At 37.0% G+C, this 20,066-nt stretch overlaps 1 protein-coding gene across 1 annotated transcript; it reads right to left on the minus strand.

Annotated features, from left to right (window-relative positions):
* Nucleotides 1-18,910: 18,910 nt before the first annotated feature.
* LOC114266329 (uncharacterized) lies at nt 18,911-19,573 on the minus strand. The gene has a single exon (XM_028207209.2). The coding sequence runs from the start codon at nt 19,571-19,573 to the stop codon at nt 18,911-18,913; it is 663 nt and encodes a 220-aa protein (XP_028063010.2).
* Between the last annotated feature and the right edge of the window lie 493 nt (nt 19,574-20,066).

Below are 20,066 nucleotides of genomic sequence, written 5' to 3' on the forward strand. Positions count from 1 at the left end.
CTGGTATGTACGCAAGGCACGGTACAAGTATTCTAACCTCGATGCTTCTGTAAGTTCTAGGTGCCAGCTGTTGTAGAGTCGATATCCTTTAAGGGTCATAGGCCTGGGCGTCTTTCCTCATTTGCGTCTTTTGTTCCAGAACAGTTCGCAGATCCATCGATTTGGGCAGCTCGGTGTGCCGAGAGGTGGTTTGGTGATTATATGAGGATCGATAACTATTTCCCTCCGTGTAAGATCTTTCAGTCCTTATTCTCTCAGACCTTGAGTAACGAGTCCTAGAGGTTCTTGATTGTGTATCGCCGTCCTGAGACTTTTCCTTTCAGAATGCGATGGTGTGACTTGCCTGTCATGATCCCCTGCGTGGCGAGAATGTGTTTTTCCTTCACAGATCTCTTCCTCTTCCACCCCTTTTCCTTTCATCCGGCACTTTATTGTGCTCCATTGAAATCAGTTGAAGGAAAACTTTATTAAAAGGTTTGTTCTTTGTTATTTTTTTTCCACATACAACACCAATTGTACGAATACAAAATAATCTTCTCGTATAATCCTGTTGATCAAGTTTGCACTCCTCCAAACATCGTCACTTTGCTACTTGAAAACACAAACGTGAGCTAGCCGGCGTGTGTGTACCAGAAACCCCTCCGATGCCTAAGTCAATAATTTGACAATAGACAATAAGCTCTATGTATTTGAGAGTAAGAATTGCAATACATCTGCATAGGTTTTGTAATGAGCCTTTATAGATTCCACTTAGTACAATCCTAGTAGGACTCTAACTCTCCTTAGTAGAGTCCTCCTAAAAATCACATTCCCGAGGATAATGCCTATCCTAGTACAGAAAACTAGGAGGACTCTAACTATCCTCAGCAGAGTCCTTCTAGGAATCACATTCCTAAGGATAATGTCTATCCTGATAACACCCTACTCACTGACAACCAAGTGAGATGGTTATCACCTTGCTCAGTTCATTACGTCTAGTTGAGCTATCTGGTGTAAATACTTTGACCGAGCCGCACGATCACCAATTGTTTTGAATCCTCTTGCCGAGCTACCTCTAGCTCGGCTTCCTTTATGTGGCTGACATAGCACTTCGGCTCGCCCACTAATCGCATATGAAGCTCACCGACCGGCCTATCAACCATTGTTACCACACCGAGCTATCCTGAGCTCGTAACTTGGCCCACAACGCGACCCAATATTCAGAAAAAACGCTTCCTTGCTCGGTCCAATTTGGCTACACATATTACCCTCTCAATTTACATGTGCTAAAAAATTCCAAGGGCTTGGTTTGGTAGATTAGCTCGGGACTTGAGGGTTTGTTCCCTTTAAAGTTTTAGATTCGACTCTTTTTATCAGTAAAAACTCTTGAAGTCAAAGACAGCAAGGTTTAAAATCATATTTCGGTAGGCCTCTTCAGACTATAGAGATTTAGTTTGGTGTGCACACAAACTAACCTAAAATACCTAACAAAATAGGAAGGGGGAAAAAAATTAGCTAATAAAGTTGTAAAAGAATTAGTGTTCAAATTTTTTGAACAGATGGCCGTGTGAGAAGTTGTCACTTACATGGGGTAGTAGGCTTTTCTAAAACCTATGTGGCCTATTTTGACATCTAGGTTAAAAGTCAGCTTTTTAGTTTTTTGGTTTTTTAAATCATATCAACTCTTTATTTTTTTTACATAATTTTTTTTAAAAAGAAAGTCAAAAAAAGCAAAAAAAAAAAAAAATTCACTTTTAACATACTTCCTAAAACACCCGGAAAATCTTTCTTCTTTTTTTAGGACATCTTGTATATTTTTTTGACAAATATTAAGTAATTTTGAGATAAAGTTGTGACAATTTGTAATTCAGAAATGAAATTGCCTATTTTTATGAGAAAATTAGTCTAAAGTCCCTCACCCATTTTTAGTAATGAAAGAGGTCCGTAATATTATTTTGTGATGTCAAAGTTCCCTCAATCCCACACTTATATATCACAAAGAAATGTGGCTCACTAATCTGAAAATGGCTGGAAGTGGCCAACGAAGTGCGAGAAGTAGAATCAAACTCCACATAGTCCCCGACGAAGATCGAACCACTCTCCACAATCCCAAACTCCGAAAGCACCGAAGCAGAGACCACAGTCTCATTCGCCTCCTAAATGTTGATCTCAAAGTTCTTCTAAGGTTTGGTATCGTCGCGTTCTTGATTGTCATTTTCATGATTCATCAACTTATAATTGCCATTGAACATCCTCAGAAACCCAGGGTCGTGACCCTATTCCCCGACTCAAAGATCATGGATCTTCCTTGGGTGAAACTTTCATCTATAATTTGAATGAACTCATAATATATATATATATATATATATGTATGTATGTATGTATGTATGTATGTATATGATGTTGTGTGCTACTGAGATTTGGATGAATCAATTGTTTTAGTTTCAAGTTGATCACGAAGAGAGCTTGTATTGGGGAACTTATCGCCCTAACGTTTATTTTGGAATTCGTGCGATGTATTCCACTGCCTTTTGTCAAATTTTATCTGCACTTTTTTTAGTTTATATATATATATATATATATATATGTATATTATAGAATCTATAAATTGTTGCTTTCATTCTTTCTAAAAAATGTAGTTTTTTTTTAGTAAAAAAGTTCATTTTTTAGATTTTTTAGTTGCTTTCTTCACAATTTTTCACAGAGAAATTTGTGAAGAAACTCAGAGAAATTCTCTGTGAACAAAGTCAGAGAAATTTCAATTTTCTCTAGTTCGAATCCAGAGTAATTATCTGCACGTAATGAGGCAAATTTCTCTGGTTTTGAGAGAATTTCACTAGGAAACCCCATTTTTAGTAATGGAAGAGATCCACAATATTATTTTATGATGTCTAAAGTCCTTCAACCTCACATCCATATATGATAGAGAAATTTTGTTACTGGTAGAGTCATCGCAGATTAAGAAAAAGCATGGATTCAGATCGTTGAAGCTAGTAACGTGAACATGGATGATGAAAAAAGAAGATTAACCTTTCGAGCATTGAATCGCATGAGAGTCAAATCAGGATGAATCACTAGCCCATCATCACTCATCTGCACAGTCTTCCTGCTCTTCAATGGCGACACCAATCTATTCGCCACTTTCTAAAGCGAAAACGATCTGTGTAGCTTTCCAACAGTTGATGACGAAAGCTTCAAAGTATTCTTCTTGCTCAAGTTCGTAGATCTGGTGAGGGAAGAGAGAAAGGAAAAACGGCGGTAGAGACCTAGTTCTGATCAAGAACTTGTTTAGTTTTCTCACCCCTGCCAACGTCAATCTGTTCAAAACGAAGGTCCCATTCTCTCTCTCTCTCTCTCTCTCTCACACACACACACACACACACACACATACACATACACATACAGACATACACACATGCACACAAATCGAATCTGGGTTGCTATGGATTTTGAATTGATTGTTTGGTTTTTATTTTCCTGAATTAATTTATACATTGAGCGATTGATTAGGTGAATGTTGTTTTGTATCATTGCTTATTGTTGAAATTATTAGATGAACTCGTGTAATTTCGGTAATTTATGGGAGTTTGGATTTGGGTTTGGGGTTCGAAGCTTGATCCAATTTTGGAAAATTCTTTTTTTTTTTTTTTTTGGTTGAGAAATTAGGCTTTGAATTCATGAATTTTAATACTGTTTTGGTTAAGAAATTAGTTGAAGTTTTGGTTTTGTATTACAATTTTACTGTGTAATTTTGTTAAGTTGGTGAATTGGGGATTTGGGTTTGGATTTTGAAGGTTGGTCAAAAATAAAAAATTTGTTAGGAAGTTGGGCTGTAAATTTACAAAATTTAGTATTTTGGAGAGGAAATTGCAGGAACTTGTTAGTATTTTGTTCTGATCAATTTTCTCTGGATAATTTTCTCTACCCTGTTTAATTTTCTCTATATTATTTAATTTTTTATGAATTTCTCTGGCTTTAACTCAGAGAAATTTCAATTTTTTCTAGGTAATTTTCTCTGCACTGTTTTTTTTTTTCTCTATTGTTCAATTTTCGCTGGTTTGAACCCAGAGAAATTCTTTGGAAAATCCAGAATTTCTTTGGAGAGAATTTCTCTGAATTGAAATTTCTCTAGATTAATGTTGAGAGATCTTAGACATTATAAAAATATTAAATGTCCTTTATGCTTTAAAATTTTAATAACAGAGACCCTAAAAAAAAATTTCCTATTTTTATTGTAGTGTTATAGAATTTTTTTCATTGAACTATTTTTTAATTACAAAATGTGCAACAACCACAAAAATGCATAATTTAATTTTTAAATCACAAATTGTTGTAATTTACTAAAAAATTATGTCATATTTGTAGCAAAAATATATAACTTATAGAAAAAATGCATGACAGGGTACGTAGGGGTGGGTTAATTTTTGTATTAAATAAAACAGCAATGCTTGGTAACCTAAATATGTGATTGGCTAGAATGGCTCGAAATTCACCTTGCCAGTCGTCCGGGCCGACGTCCGGCTGGTCGTCTGGAAAGGAGGCTGACAGCTGCGGTTGACAAAGGTGACAACCGCGGTAGACAATTTTTAACCCAGTCATTCGGGCGGACGTCCGACCGGTCATCCGGGCGAACGACTGGCCAACACCCACTCGGGCCATTCGAGCCTCTTCTAATTCAAGCTACCATGCTTTTTACTAAATAAAACTTATTTTCATGGATTTTCTACTTCTTTGGTTTTTTAAGATGGGTTGGGCTAGACTGAAAGGTGTTGTAGGGACCGGTGAATTTATCATGAGTTTCATTTCGATAATTTAAGTCGTTTATTTTATTTAGTCTTACTTATAAAAAAAAAACTTAGATCAATCCAATATTTATAACACATTTATTTTATTGCATTTATACCAAAAAATAAATAGTCCATTTTTAAAAACTCATTGACATTTAATTTTTTTGTAGACAAACTTCATAAAATGAAGGGAATACAAATAGCATAGTAACCATATTCTTTTTATTATTTAAACTAAGTCCAATAAAATAAATAATTTAAATCATTAAAATCAAACTCATAATAAATCTTACGGACCAAACAATATTGCCTAGAGAAAAGCCCAATGTTTAGAAAGAAAAAAGCATTTGATACAGCAAAAGACACATCAACAAGAAAAATGCCAATGCTACGAGCAGCCTCAAGGATTGTGAAATAATTTTGTTTTGGAAAATAACTCAAAATGGCGTCTCAGGAAATAAACGTGCTTTATTTTTAATTAATTTTTTATTTTTAAGTACATCCAAAAAAAAAAAAAAAAAAAAAACCGTGCTTTTGAAACGAGAAAACAACATCGTAACAACTCTCAGCAGTCCTGTTAAAAAAAGAAAAAAAACAATTCCTCTCAGCAGTCACCAAAGTCTATTACTATACATGCAAGATGTATAAAATCATAACGATTTATAATTACTATGTCATTTCAAATTTTAAATTTTTTCTTAAATATGTATTTTTTTAATTTAAATTAAAGAGATGTTAATGTAAGTTTTTACCACCTACCTACCTATCATTTTTTTTTTTACTACCTTTAATAATGTAATATATATATTTTTATTACAATCATTTAATGATATTTGGTATGGGTGGTCATTGACATGTTGACCCGTTCAGCTCAACTTGATATCTGTAGTGTTTGAAAAAATTATTTCATTCATAGAATCGAACCAGGTTAAAATTTTGTACCCATTTAATATTGGAATTTTTACTAGTTGGTCTCAATAATTGAATCTATTATCTATTAGGTCTTAAGTTTCTATCTCATGCACCAAGAAATCTTGTTATATTTTTTTATCCCAATTTTCCCCTGCTATCAACTGGTAAAAATTCCTATTTAAATCATTTCAAACTTCACCAATGGCTTCAAATCTAGTTATTTTCAATGCCGATCTACTGTTTTCGGCGCCAATCTGGTACTTTACATGGCCGCCGATGAGACTTTTTTTATAGTGTGTTGGTGAAGATTTACATTTGTAAAACATGTTGAACTAATCTGATGAATTTATCACTTAATTCAGTGATAAATTTATCATTGATTTGTTTAATATGTTGTGGACTGCTGCTGCTGGAATCTTGATAGTAATACAATGATAAATTTATTACTGATTTTTGTTCATGTTGTATTTTATCACCTCTCTCTCTCTCTCTCTCTCTCTCTCTCTATTTCTCTTAAACCAAACATGTTATATAAGTGATAAATATATCACTTATATATTTCTTTGAACCTTGTGTTGATTTGTGATGATGATGACGAAATATTTTTTTTTTGGTAATCTTTTAACAAACAATTAGTGAGAAATTTATCAATTAATGTGTTTATTACTGCTAAATTTATTACTGAATATGTCTTTGAATCTTGTGCTAATTTGTGACCATGATGATGAGATTTTCTTTTGTAATTTTTTAACAAACAGTTAGTAATAAAATTATCATTTTTGTCACTAGAGAGAGATGAATATGCAGTATGATTAATCTATCAGTGATAAACTTATCATTGATTTGTTGAATATGCTGTATATTGTTGCTAATTTTTTATATTTAGACAGTGATGAATTTATCACTGATTTCTCATTATAGATGTGAATATGTTGGATGGTTCAATCTATTAGTGATAAATTTGTCATTGGAAAGAGGACAAAGAGCAGATGGTAAAGGCATGGTTATGTTGATTTGCAACACGAAGGCTAACAATTTTCTACTAAGGCCTTTCCTTTTCATTTTCTTCTTCATCTTCTCTCTCTCTCTCTCTCTCTCTCTCTCTCTCTCTCTCTCATTCTTCTTCTTCTTCTTCTTCTCCTGTCGCCATGAGATCTTAGGAGATAGTGACAATAGTGAGCATCGGAGGTTTCCCGAGGTGATCGTTAGAGGCTGTCGAAGGTTATCACCGACGGTAAAAGTACTCGTCAATGGCTAAAAGTGGGAGGTGGTAGGTCATGGCAGCAATTTCATAAGCATGTGTAACAGCGCCCGCGTGGGCCTCGCTACTACAGTTCGGACTCGATTTGTGTCACGGTTCTTAATCTGAACCAAAGAGTCCAAATCTGGCAAATCGTTTTGAGAAACAGATTTTTGAAAAAGTAGTGCCAAACATGGACTGTTTTGCCAGATACAGAGTCGCCACCTAAATATTTTTTGTGGGAGAATTTAGGAAACCCTGACTCGGTGCCGAAGGCCACATGTCCGTCATCACCGGAGTTGTCTCGGCTCGGGAGCTTGGGTACGATCGGGGAAGGTCAGCTATGAGCACCCCCTTTCGCCCGGTCCGAAGACCGGCCTCTACTAACCGTGATATCCGTTTTTGAAAACTTTACGTGTTCTAAAACCAATTATTAACCTAGAATTACTATGTTATGTGTGCAGCAAACAAGTATAGACTAGATTGCCTAATTTGGAAATAAACATTGCATATCCGTTCGGGTTGAAAATGCTTTGGAATTTGCTACTCGCAAGTAGGCTAAAAAAAAACACGGATTTCAATGAGTTCTTCCAACTCAAACAATCCAACCTTCACCCACAGGCATTCAAAACAGTTTAACACATAAGCATCTAGCCACATGTTAAGCATGCTGTCATGGTAACATTCACACTCATGCGATATGCTAAAGCGGAAATACTTACATACTACTCCGTGCCAAAACAAAGAACTTGTTAGCAAACATGCATGATCCAAGTCCATGTTAAGTGCCTAATGCATCGCATACAAAATGTTGCTAAGATAGGCTCGGCTAATCCTAGACATGTCATGTGAAAATGCACAATTATTACATATTCAGTTTGGAATTGAAGCATTGATGCAATTAGCATGATGTACCGAGCCTAATGCATGCAATATAAATGCATGGATGCACACATGCATAGCATAAGGTATGCTAAATTAAACGTGCCCTAATCTACCATCATAAGCAGGTAAATAAAAGGGAAGAAAGACGTGAGGTTGGAAGACATACACACACTCACGCACACTTATTACAGAATTGCCCTCGCTCGGAGGGACCAAATAAATATTACAAATTAATTAACTACGCAAGCTAATTAATATTACAAATTAGCTAATTTAATTAACAAATTAAATAAAATAATTAAAGCAGGAAAATGCCTCGGGAAGCGTGCCACCATGCGCAAGCTGCCTCTGTTTTCCTTCCTTTCCTCCTCTGGAGGCTGTCAAAACCTCAGGACTGATCCCTTGGACAGAGAGGATCACCACCGGCTGATTGGAATTTCCACCGGCAGTGTAGTATGGCCATCGGCACAAAATAGGGTCTGTCGGCAGAGAAAATTGTGCTGGTCGGCACATTACACTGCCGGTCGGCAGAGTATTCCTGCAGAACCTGCAACTCACAGCAACAGAGGGCAAAACAAGGCATGGCAGCATAATTCAAGGCATGTATGCACCAACCATGTCTCTTATCATTGTGATGACTCAAAGGGACATGTGCCTCGGTTCTCGGACCACCAATCACGCATTTCTATGCATGATGGCCCAAAGAACCAAGTATGCAACTTTGGTTTCAAATGCAATGCAAACCAATCAAACAAAACTCCCAATCCCTATCACCCAAGTCAAGGGACAAGGAATGCATGCAAGATGCAATGCAACCTAGGCATAAAAGCTAAGGATGCAACATGGCATGGCAAAGCACTTATGCAATCATGCAAGCATACATATGGCAATGCAAATGGATGGCAAAGATGGACTTAAACATGAATTAGGCGACTCTAAAATAGGCCTAAAACAGTAGCCATAAGTGCTAAAGAGTGAAGACTAAATGGCATACACACAAATGCACATAAGGACCAACACTTAAGCACAAATCAAACAACATTCAAGCACACTTGAAAGAAGGAAATCTGAACAATTAGCATGCATTATAAGCTTTGAAATCATGCTAATATATGGTGCCAAATCAAGCAACAAATCAAGCCAAGCATGCACCAAATGGCCTAAGTGTTCAAAGCAAATCAATGAGGCATTGAACTACACTTTAACAAGACCAAACATGGCATGCAAAGAGGGACTAAAATCAGAGTTTTAGCATGTTAAAACAAGGCCAAAGGACTCCTTAGATGGCATCTAAATGGCCCGAATACAAAGGCATACACCATGGTCAAAACATGGAGCATTGCAACACATGCTTTCAAAGCATTAAAGAGACATGCAAAGCAATCAAACAAGCATGGAAATGGGACTGAAATAGCATGTAGGATGATTCCAAATCACCAAAACAATGCAAAGATGGCATGCTACACATGCACATACTCAAGGCCAACAAGCCCAAATACAAAGGAGCTATATAATGCATGCAAAGATCAACCCAAACGATTATGGACAGAGCTAAAACATGGCAAAATAAGCACATAAACTTCACAAATACAAGCCTAAAACATGCTCCAACAAAGGCTAACAACCTAGAACATGTTAAGGCACAAATAAGGCATTACATGGCAACTATGCTAAACATGCATGAAGTTCCAAAACCAACTTGAAATCATGTTATATCATGGATATATAAGCATGAAAAACAAACCAAACATGCTCAACACACACTCGAACATAGGTTTCCTTAAGAGGCCAAAATATGCCCTTTTCAAGGACAACAAGGAGAGGGGGTGGCCCTCTCCTTCTTGGGACTTCAAAGCATCATCTTCACCACTGAAATCCCTCAAGATTTCAGTGGTGAAGAGACCTCAACACCAAAATCCCGGAGCTAGCACAAAATGGCTCAAAATGAGGCCTTTTGAGGCCTAAGGGTGGTCAACAACCCTCAAACAACAAAACACTCTTAATAAACAACAAAGAGGGCTTAAAAACAGAACTTTTTTATGTTATACAATAATCACAAAAACAGCTCTAAGACTAGTAGAAAATCAATGCAAAAATGGGGGAAAAATGGACTAGTTTCTCACCCTTGTAGTCCTCTTCAACAATGGTGCTCCAATGGCCTCCTTGAGCTTGAATCCAACACCAAAGCTTCAAAACACACTCTTTAGAACCTCAGCTCCAAGAGGAAGGTGAAACACTAGGTGTTTGTGTGCAATAGTGAGACACAAAACACCTAGTGTGTAAAATGAGAGGAAAAGAGAGATAGGTGAGTGTATCTAACCCTAACCCTAGGAAAAACCAGAGCTCTCATCTGTCTTCTCTCCTCAAAAATGTCTAAAGCCTCTTCTTTTGCCTTAGAGAGGGCTTCTCCCTATATCCCTCTTGTAAAGCTTACAAGACAAGCTTTGCAAGAGGGAGATCCCTCCATACACGTGTATGGAGGGGAGCAAAAGCAATACAGTTGTCCAAAAATATCTGCAAAAGCAGATGAACAGCAATCGGCCGGCAAAAAATGCCATCTTGGCCAAAAAGAGTGCCGACCGGCACAAAAGAGTGCTGACCGGCAACAAAAAGTGCCGGCCGGCAAACTATATTGCCGGTGGCAACAAAAACCAGCCGGTGGCATCTAGCCAATGCCGGTGGTGGGTGGGGATGGTCTACAAGCCTCACCCTGCCTTTCCAAGGCAAAACACAAGTGTTTGGTGCAAAACCAGACACTAAACGGTCGAGTTCGGGGATCCTGAGGCAAGGCGCGCGAGCCGAGGCCTCCGGGAACTCCAAACGAACACAAATATGGAAGATCACCGTGTGTTCAAACAGTGACGTCCAAGTCTTGAGGACGGTCAAAAATGGGGTGTCTACAGCAGGACTTGCAGGTAAATAAATCTGCTCAATAGGACAGGCCCGTAAGTCAATTTTTAATATTTAAGTTGAACATGGGATAAAGAGTTCTAACCCTGCCCAGTTTGCTTATTTATAAAATATTAATTATAATTTTAGATTACTTTAGTTATAAATAATGTAGAAAAATATATAACATAAAAAATTATATATATACTTGTTTCTAGACTTAAATTAAAACATTTGTCAAAGATCATATTTATTTCACCATTTTATTTTGTTAGTATTCCAAATTCGAATAATAAATAAAAGAATCTAGATAATTTAATATTCATTAAAGATAAAAATTAAAAATTAATAGCTTATATTTATTGGGTTAGAGCAACTACAAGGGTAAGAAGCGAAATGCCATGCAAAGGTACACAAAAAAGTACATCTTCAGATTGTTTGACTAGTTTAATTAGTGCATACTTCCACCATATTTTTTATTTTAGATAATCAATCAAACTAACTTAACTAATTTTTTTGAAAAATATATTATAAACATAGATAAATGAATAAATAATCTTTTAATGACATGCTGCATATGTTGACGTGGCATTTATAAATATTTTTAAAAATATATATATAATTAAATTGTTGTTAAAAATATATATTAAATTATTTAAAAAAATATTTTTAAACCATCATATTTCAAATGGTAATATACGAACACAAAACCAATTCAATTAGATGTAATATACAAACGTAAAATCAACCAAAAGAAAAGTACATGATTAGAGGGAGCAATTTTGGTGAGAAACGCTTTTGCCTCTCACTGAAAACTAGATACTTGTGGAGAATCAAAATTAAAATGGACATTTTGCCTCTTTTAATGCAGAGCCCCTTAGAAGAGAAGAAAATTAGTTGGACTAATAAAAATGCCTAAGGGTGGATTTTTGCCTTCTCCCTTAGAGATGCTCTTAGGTGAGCGGATTTGAGATTTAAATTTTTTTAGAGATGTTCTTAGATGAGCGGGTTTGAGATTCAAATTTTTTTAAAACCGGGATTAGTATGACTAGGGGGCCATTTGGGAATGGTTAAAAGTTAAAAGCCAGATTTTTATCCATTTTGGATCACATCACCTTTCACGTAAAACGGTAAAAAAAATTTAAAAAATTAATTTTTAACCATCTTTTTAAAACACTCCTAAATTATGATCCTCATACTTACATTTTATTTTATTTTTTTTCTTCTTTGAACCGGAATCCTCGTACTTCTACACCTAATATTTGGTCCCAATATAAACGCAATTGGCTTCGCATCATCCAATTAGCCCCACAAGTGGAAAATTTTATAATGACAACCACATCAACAAATAAAAAGATGAAAGGCATAAAAACTTATATAGACCACATATTTCATGCTTGGCTGGTTCTCAAATTTGAGTGTGAAAATGATTGATCCAAAAATGAGTGTAAAATGGAAAACTCTACTTACTCAAAAATGAATTTTAACTGTTAAACTCACATGCAAAATGAAATTTCATCAAAAAAAAAAAAAAAAAAATTAACAAAAAATAAATAAATAAATAAATTATATGAGGTAGACTAAAGGCCGGACCTATTTAAAAAACTAAAATCACGTCTCACCCATGAACCTAAATTTTACGGATCAAAATCAAATTGAACCAGACTATACATTTTTCATTACACTTATATTATTAAGTTCTACACAATTTTCATTCACACTTTTAATATTTTCATTAATTATTTTTCTTGTTTACTTTCTAACATAATTCATGTATTTTGTTTTTTTTTTTTTAATATACATTTTTTACGTCTCATATGATCAAAAAACAATCAAATAACATACAATACTACAAGTGGAAGGAAAGAAAAAAGAAAAAGAAAAAAACACTTCATATAAGAGAACAAAAAAAATCAAACTAAACATTAGACTTACTCATGTGGGGTTCATTAATGGGCGGACTCCGTTAACAAATTTTTGTTTAAAACTCTAAATCATCTTTTATGAGTTGGGACAAGCTGAATACTCAAGCGGACTGAAATGATCCATGAAATGAGTTGGTCAAGTTGAATAATATATTTTGTCCATGGACCATTTAGAGACCCTAAAGGTAACAAAAATAAGCATATGAACCCACAACACACTCTCATATTCAACATTGAACTATGTCAACAGAATTAGAAAAGCCTATTTGTTAAATACATAATTAAGTATAATGGACAAAAGGAAAGATTTATTAATGTAGGTAGATTTCGTCAAAGCACATAAAATTTGGTAACTTCTTGTTCAATATTTATTTTTTTCTTAATTATTTATTTATTTTTAACTATTAAATTAGCACATTATGTTACACCAATCAAAACTTATTTTTCTTACAAACTTTGATAGTGTGTGAATAGTACAAACTATAACAACATATAATAATAATAATAATAATAATAATAATAATAATTTTTTCATTTTTTTTAAGGATTAGGTAGAGACTAGAAGGAACAATGAGTCACAACAGCCAATATAGGAGACCTCTTGTGGACTATCAAACCAATAGCTTCACTCGTGTCCAAATCCTCTCTGCTTGCTCCATTAGGGACGGCAAAATCAAACTTGTACACAAGATTTGCCAATGCAAGCTCGTCCACTGCCATGGCAAATTGAATTCCAGGACAACCCCTTCTCCCAGCACCAAATGGAATTAGCTCAAAGTCGGGCCTAAATTCCTCTGGCTCATCCCATGACAATGGGTCTCTCCCAATCGCCCAAGCAATTGTAATTACTTGTGTGCCAGCTGCAATGTCATAACCCACTAACTTGACAACTCGGGTTGATCTTCGAGGAACTAGCAATGGAATAGGAGGATGTAGGCGCATAGTCTCTTTGATCACGGCTTTTACGTATTGAATTTTCTTCAAGTCATTTTTTGTCACACCCCAAACCCGCCCCAAGCAGTTTGGGCATGACCTATGCAGAAACGGGCACTTAACCTGATATATAACATAGGGGCCTGAATGGAAGCATTGATATCATAAGATAATATATAAGAAAGTATGACATCCATTGAGCTACTATTACCATACCAGGATCACATTGCAAAAAGGAGACACATTTGAGAACTAGTTATAAGCATATATAGAACTAGCCCCAAGGTTGGGCGTAACAAAACATTATGTACATTTATCCTAAGTCAATAACTTGAATGCAAGCCATCATCTAGCAAAACACCACAAAAATCTACGGCGTCAACCAAGTGGTTGGTTATGCTTAGGCTGACAAAAGTTTGACAGTGACAGGGCTAGGACTGACCCCCAGGTTGGTTACCTACAGAAACAGACATAACATAGAGTGAGCCAGGCTCAGTGAACAATAGTACTTAAATGCTTCAATATTCAATTTAAATTGTAACACATTTAAAAGCGTAAGTAATGCAGAAATCATAAAGTTAGTCAGATTCTGTAAAAATTTGCAAAACGACCTTGTCGGTTCACAACTTCACAGATTGGTCCTTGGCCTGATGGGTTCACACATTCACAAATTGGCCCTTGGCCTCATGGATTCGTAACTTCACAATTTAGCCCTCGGCCTCATGGATTCATAATTTCACAAGTTGGCCCTCGGCCTCATAGATTCATATTTCACAAGTTGGCCCTCGGCCTCATAGATTCATATTTCACAAGTTCTTTTGATGTTTCCATATTTTCACATTGTTTCTCAATTCCATAATTTCACACCGTTTCCCAAGTAGCATACATGTTAACATAAGTTCTTGCGAAGAACATAACGTCAATAACAATAATAATTAACGTGATTAAGGTACATCGATAGTACTATTACTCACTGTGTTGCCACGGGGCACTAGTTCCTCCCAAAGCGTGTCCTGCACACATTCATAACTTGTAAGTTAGTTAATTCCTCTTTGTTGAATTAGTTCCTGATTCATTCCACTTCAAACGAATTTACAAACATCAGTAGGCACAAAATACAATTTCTAAAAATATCCGAGGGTCGAGCACGCAAAATGGAGCGAACCATTTTTTACAGCTTGGGTCACACGTGCGGCAGTGATGCCCCGCACATGCTTTTTTAGCAATGTTCAAGCCCAAAAATGCACCAATTCCCGCACGTGCGGCCAAGCTTCCCGCACATGCGGCAATGACCCCCGCACGTGCGGCGATTCTGCATAATTCCTGTCCGAAATTCACTAAAAACCCTCCCTTGATACACTTATGGTAAGGCACAAGTAAGCAAATTTGGTGTACTATAATGGTTCAATAACACCATAACATGCATCAAGAATGTAATTAAGATCATCACTTCTAATTTCACATGCACAACCCATTCTTTCCATATATTTGATCTTAACTATCTACTTAGATATATAAATCATCATCTAGGTGTGTAAATAACTTCCACACAACAAGTAAACTCAAGAGAAAAGAACACTAACACAAACTTGGAATTTCCAATACAACCACAAACACAATTAGACAAGAAGATATATACACACTCTTGATCTCCATTATAACTTCAACTTGAATATTGTAGAGAATTCCTCAATAAATTGCCAAGAAGCTTAGCAAAGCAAAGAATACATACCTTGAACTTCAAATCTCAATAGATCCTCTTAATTCACCTAATCTTCCACTCTTGCTGGGTTTCCCTCCTACCTTTCTACCTCTCCTCTTTCAATTCCATACAAAAGATACTTAGATTCATTTTCCATCTTTTTGATCAAGAGGCATACATATATATATATATATATATAATATAAAAAAAAAGTTATATAGGACAAAAATTGACCGTTTAATCATCCTAAATTGAAATTTCACAGCAATACTTATTATTACTTCAAAATTATGCTGATTTCAACTACAACATCAATTTCGGCTTATCAAGTCTCTGCGGCTCTCAATTTCTAATTTATCATTCTAATTGTAACAGATACTTTCCTTACCAAACAGATAGGCTCAATTCATAAGTTCCATGTACTTAAACTTAATTTCTCATGATGTCCTTTCATTTGGGTGACTTTTATGAACACATGACTATTCACTTCAAATTCTAAATCCTTTCGTCGGTTATCCGCATAACTCTTCTATCTACTTTGGGCAATTTTCAGTCTTTCTCGAATAATCTTAACATTTTCAGTCGTCAACTGCACAATTTCAGGCCCTAGCAATGATCTATCCCCAACTTCGGCCCAACACACGGGGGAACGACACGGTCTCCCATATAGAGCTTCATAAGGTGCCATCTCAATACTCGAATGGTAACTATTGTTCTGTGCAAACTCTACTAATGGTAGATGGGTTTCCCAACTTTCTTGAAAATCCAGCACACACATTCAGAGCATATCTTCTAGAGTTTGTATTGTTCTCTCGGATTGACCGTCAGTCTGTGGGTGAAAAGGGGTGCTGGACTTTAATTCTGTACCCATTTCTTCCTATAGACTCTGCCAGAATCTCGAAACAAACTTTGGATCCCTATTTGACACAATTGAGACCGGAACACCATGAAGCCTAACAATTTCATTCACATAAATTACCGCAAGTTTATCTGCATTATACTGAGTCTTCACTGGAAGGAAGTGAGCGGACTTAGTTAACCGGTCTACAATGACCCATATAGAATTCATACCTCGAGGAGCCCGTGGTAGCCCCACAACAAAATCCATGGTCAAATGTTCCCACTTCCATTCCGGGATTGGAAGGGGTTGCAACAGTCCTGCTGGTCTCTGATGTTCTGCCTTCACTTGCTGACACTGTAGACATTTAGAAACGAATTCTGCAATCTCCTTTTTCATACCTGGCCACCAAAAGTTTTGTTTCAAATCCCGGTACATTTTGGTACTTCCCGGGTGCATCGAAAACCTCGAGGCATGTGCTTCTTCCATTAGTTTCCGTTTAAGTTCCAACACATTAGGGACACATATTCTATTTTGAAACTTGAGCACTGGATCAACTAAACTGAACCCCGGTTTTGGTTTTGTCTCCAACTCATCACACACTTTCTGTAGTGTTTCATCTTCCATTTGACGTAGTTTGATCTTTTCAAGTAAGGTTGGTTGAGCTATCATAGCTGCTATTACAACTTCCTATCCACGTATCACAAGATCTACATCCATTTTAGCTAATTCAATCACCAACTCCTCTTGCTTCTTAAATAGATTTACCAAATCTCCCCTACTTTTTCGACTAAGCGCATCTGCAACTGTGTTGGCTTTACCAGGATGGTAATGAATCTATAAATCATAGTCTTTAATTAGCTCTAACCAGCGCCGTTGTCGCATATTCAACTCTTTCTGAGTAAAAAGGTACTTGAGACTTTTGTGATCGGTACAAACTTCGCAAGTAGTGCCATACAGATAATGCCGCCATATCTTTAAAGAAAAAACTACTGCTGCTAGCTCAAGGTCATGTGTGAGATAATTCTTTTCATGGGGTTTCAATTGTCGAGAGGCATAAGCGATAATTCTTCCATTTTGCATAAGTACACAACCAAGCCCTTTATACGAAGCATCACTGTAGATTACAAACCCTTCGGTACCGGATGGTAAGGCCAGAACTGGTGCTGTAGTCAACTTTGTTTTCAACTCCTGGAAGGCAACTTCCCGCTCTTCTGACCATTCAAATGCAACTCCCTTTCAAGTCAATTATGTAAGTGGCACAACAATTTTGGAAAAATCTTGAACAAACCTCCTGTAATAACCGGCTAGTCCCATAAAACTGCGTACCTCAGTCACATTGGTAGGAGTTGGCCAATTCACGATCGCTTCAATTTTGTGTGGATCTACAGAGACTCCATCCTTTGTTATTACATGGCCCAGAAATGCTACCTCATGTAGCCAGAATTCACATTTCTTTAGTTTTGCGTATAACTTCTTCTCTCGAAGTGTTTGAAGAATTAGTCGAAGATGATTCTCGTGAGCCTCTGCACTCTTTGAGTATATAAGGATATCATCGATAAAGACTACCACAAACTCGTCCAGATAAGGCTTAAAGACACGATTCATTAGATCCATAAACGCTACCAGTGCGTTAGTTACTCCAAAAGGCATAACCAGAAATTCATAATGACCGTACCGGGTTCGGAAAGCTGTCTTCTCCACATCCTCAGCTTTGACCTTCAATTGATGGTATCCAGACCGTAGATCAATTTTTGAGAAAACTTGTGCTCCTTGTAGCTGGTCAAATAAATCGTCAATCTGTGGTAAGGGGTACTTGTTTTTGATTGTTACCTTGTTGAGTTCCCTATAATCAATACATAGCCGAAGTGTTCCGTCCTTCTTTTTTACAAATAAAACTGGCACACCCCAAGGAGATACACTCGGACGGATGAATCCCTTATCAAGCAAATCCTGTAACTGAATCTTTAATTCTTTCATTTCAACTGGCGACATCCTATATGGAGTCTTAGAAATGGGTTGAGTTCCCGACGCCACGTCAATTATAAACTCAATTTCACGGTCTATCAACTGCCCTGGTAATTCTTCGGGAAAAACATTTGAAAATTCACGAACAATTGGAATCATGTCGATATCCCCGTTCATCATTTGCCCCTCCAAAACACTGTAGAAATACCCCTAGCACCCTTTTTGAATTAACTTACAAGCCTTTACTGCAGAAATCAAATAAGGTGGAGAAATCACTTCTTGTCCTTGAACAATAGACTCTAATTGTCCCGGAGGGTGGAAACTGATTTGCTTAGTTAAGCAGTTTATAGTTACACCATAATCACTCAGCCAATCCATTCCTAGAATAACATCAAAATAGGTCATGTCGAGAGGTAACAGATTAGCATACACCCGAATCTCCCCAAGTTGGAGTTCACAAGCTAAGTATATAGAAGCACAGATCATAGAGTCTCCCAAAGGTGAAGACACACACAACATATAAGTCAAGTTTTCTTCAGTTTTATCTAGTTTCGACACAAAAGAGTGGATGGAGCCAGAATTAAACAATACATGAGTAGAATGACCGTGAACAATAAATGTACCTGATACCACTGTTGCCACATTTTGTACATCTCCCGGAACCAATGTGAACACCCTGCCTTGCCTCACAGTATTTTTATTGTTAGTAGGTTTAGCAGCTGTCTTCGTGTTGGGGGTTGGTGTAGACCCCACGGAACTTGTAGCAGTCCTATTGCCCTTTTGTGGAGTCCATTGCGGGCAATCCCTTACCAGATGACCCGTTTTGCCACACTTAAAACAAGCTCCAGTCTTCTAGTGGCAAGTCCCACGATGCTGCCTTCCACAGTCTGAACACGCAGGAGTGGAGTTTTGAGCCGGGGTGGTGGTGCTGGAGTTCCCTGAATTATGCTTCTTACTTGGTGGGGTGACTAACCCCTTTGACCATTGATTGTTCTGCCTTTTCCCTTTCCACTCGGAAATCCGATTCTGAGCAGCAAGGTTTCCTTCTGCTATAACAGCCCTTTCTAACACATCAACATAAGTAGGTAGCTTCAACATATTGACCCGGTCTAGGATAGCACCCCGTAATCCCCCTTCAAATTTTCGTGCCTTCTTATAATCTGTATCCACCATATGAGGCGCAAACCGAGCTAGTTCTACATATTGAGCTTCATATTCTGCAACGGTCTTACTTCCTTGTCTTAGAGTTTCAAATTCAGTCACCTTTTTATCTCGTATACTTTGGGGAAAGTACTTATCATAGAACAGCTCCAAAAATCTATCCCATGTTAAACCTTGATGCACAGTTCTCGTAAGCATCCACCATCTTCGCGCCTCGTCTTCAAGAGTGAAGGCGGCAAGTTGCACTTTCTGGACTTCGGTACAAGGAAATACTTCAAACAGTTTCTCTATTCCCAGCACCCATGCTTCAGCTTTCATTAGTTCTATTCCTCCCTTGAATGACGGCGGTTTCATCTTTTTAAACTCCTTTGTGAGTGTAATGGTTCGGTCCTCAGCATGAAAATCTTGTACTACAGGTGGAGGTACCGGTGGCGGTGGTAGTGGCGGTTGTGGTTGTTGTTGCTATTGTTGCCACAAAGTTTCCGCCATTTCCATAGTCATTCTTTCCATTCTGTCCAACCTTGCAGAGGTGGCATCTTTCGGGTCTTCTGACCTTGTTCTCACCATAATCTACACAACAATCAATTATATACCATAAACATAGTTCAAAATTGTTAGCATTAACAGAGTATGCTTGACGTTGCCATCAATCTTTCGTATACTTTCAGGATGTCATGCATGATGCCTACTCTTTTCTAGACATCCTAAAGCTTAACGGATTCGCGTGTGAGATAGCAACTCGTGCTCTGATACCACTTGTCACACCCCAAACCCGCCCCTAGCAGTTTGGGCATGACCTATGCAGAAACGGACACTTAACCTGATATATAACATAGGGGCCTGAACG

This window comes from Camellia sinensis, chromosome 4, assembly GCF_055761805.1.
Source record: "Camellia sinensis isolate YWXY chromosome 4, ASM5576180v1, whole genome shotgun sequence".
Lineage (NCBI taxonomy): Eukaryota > Viridiplantae > Streptophyta > Magnoliopsida > Ericales > Theaceae > Camellia > Camellia sinensis.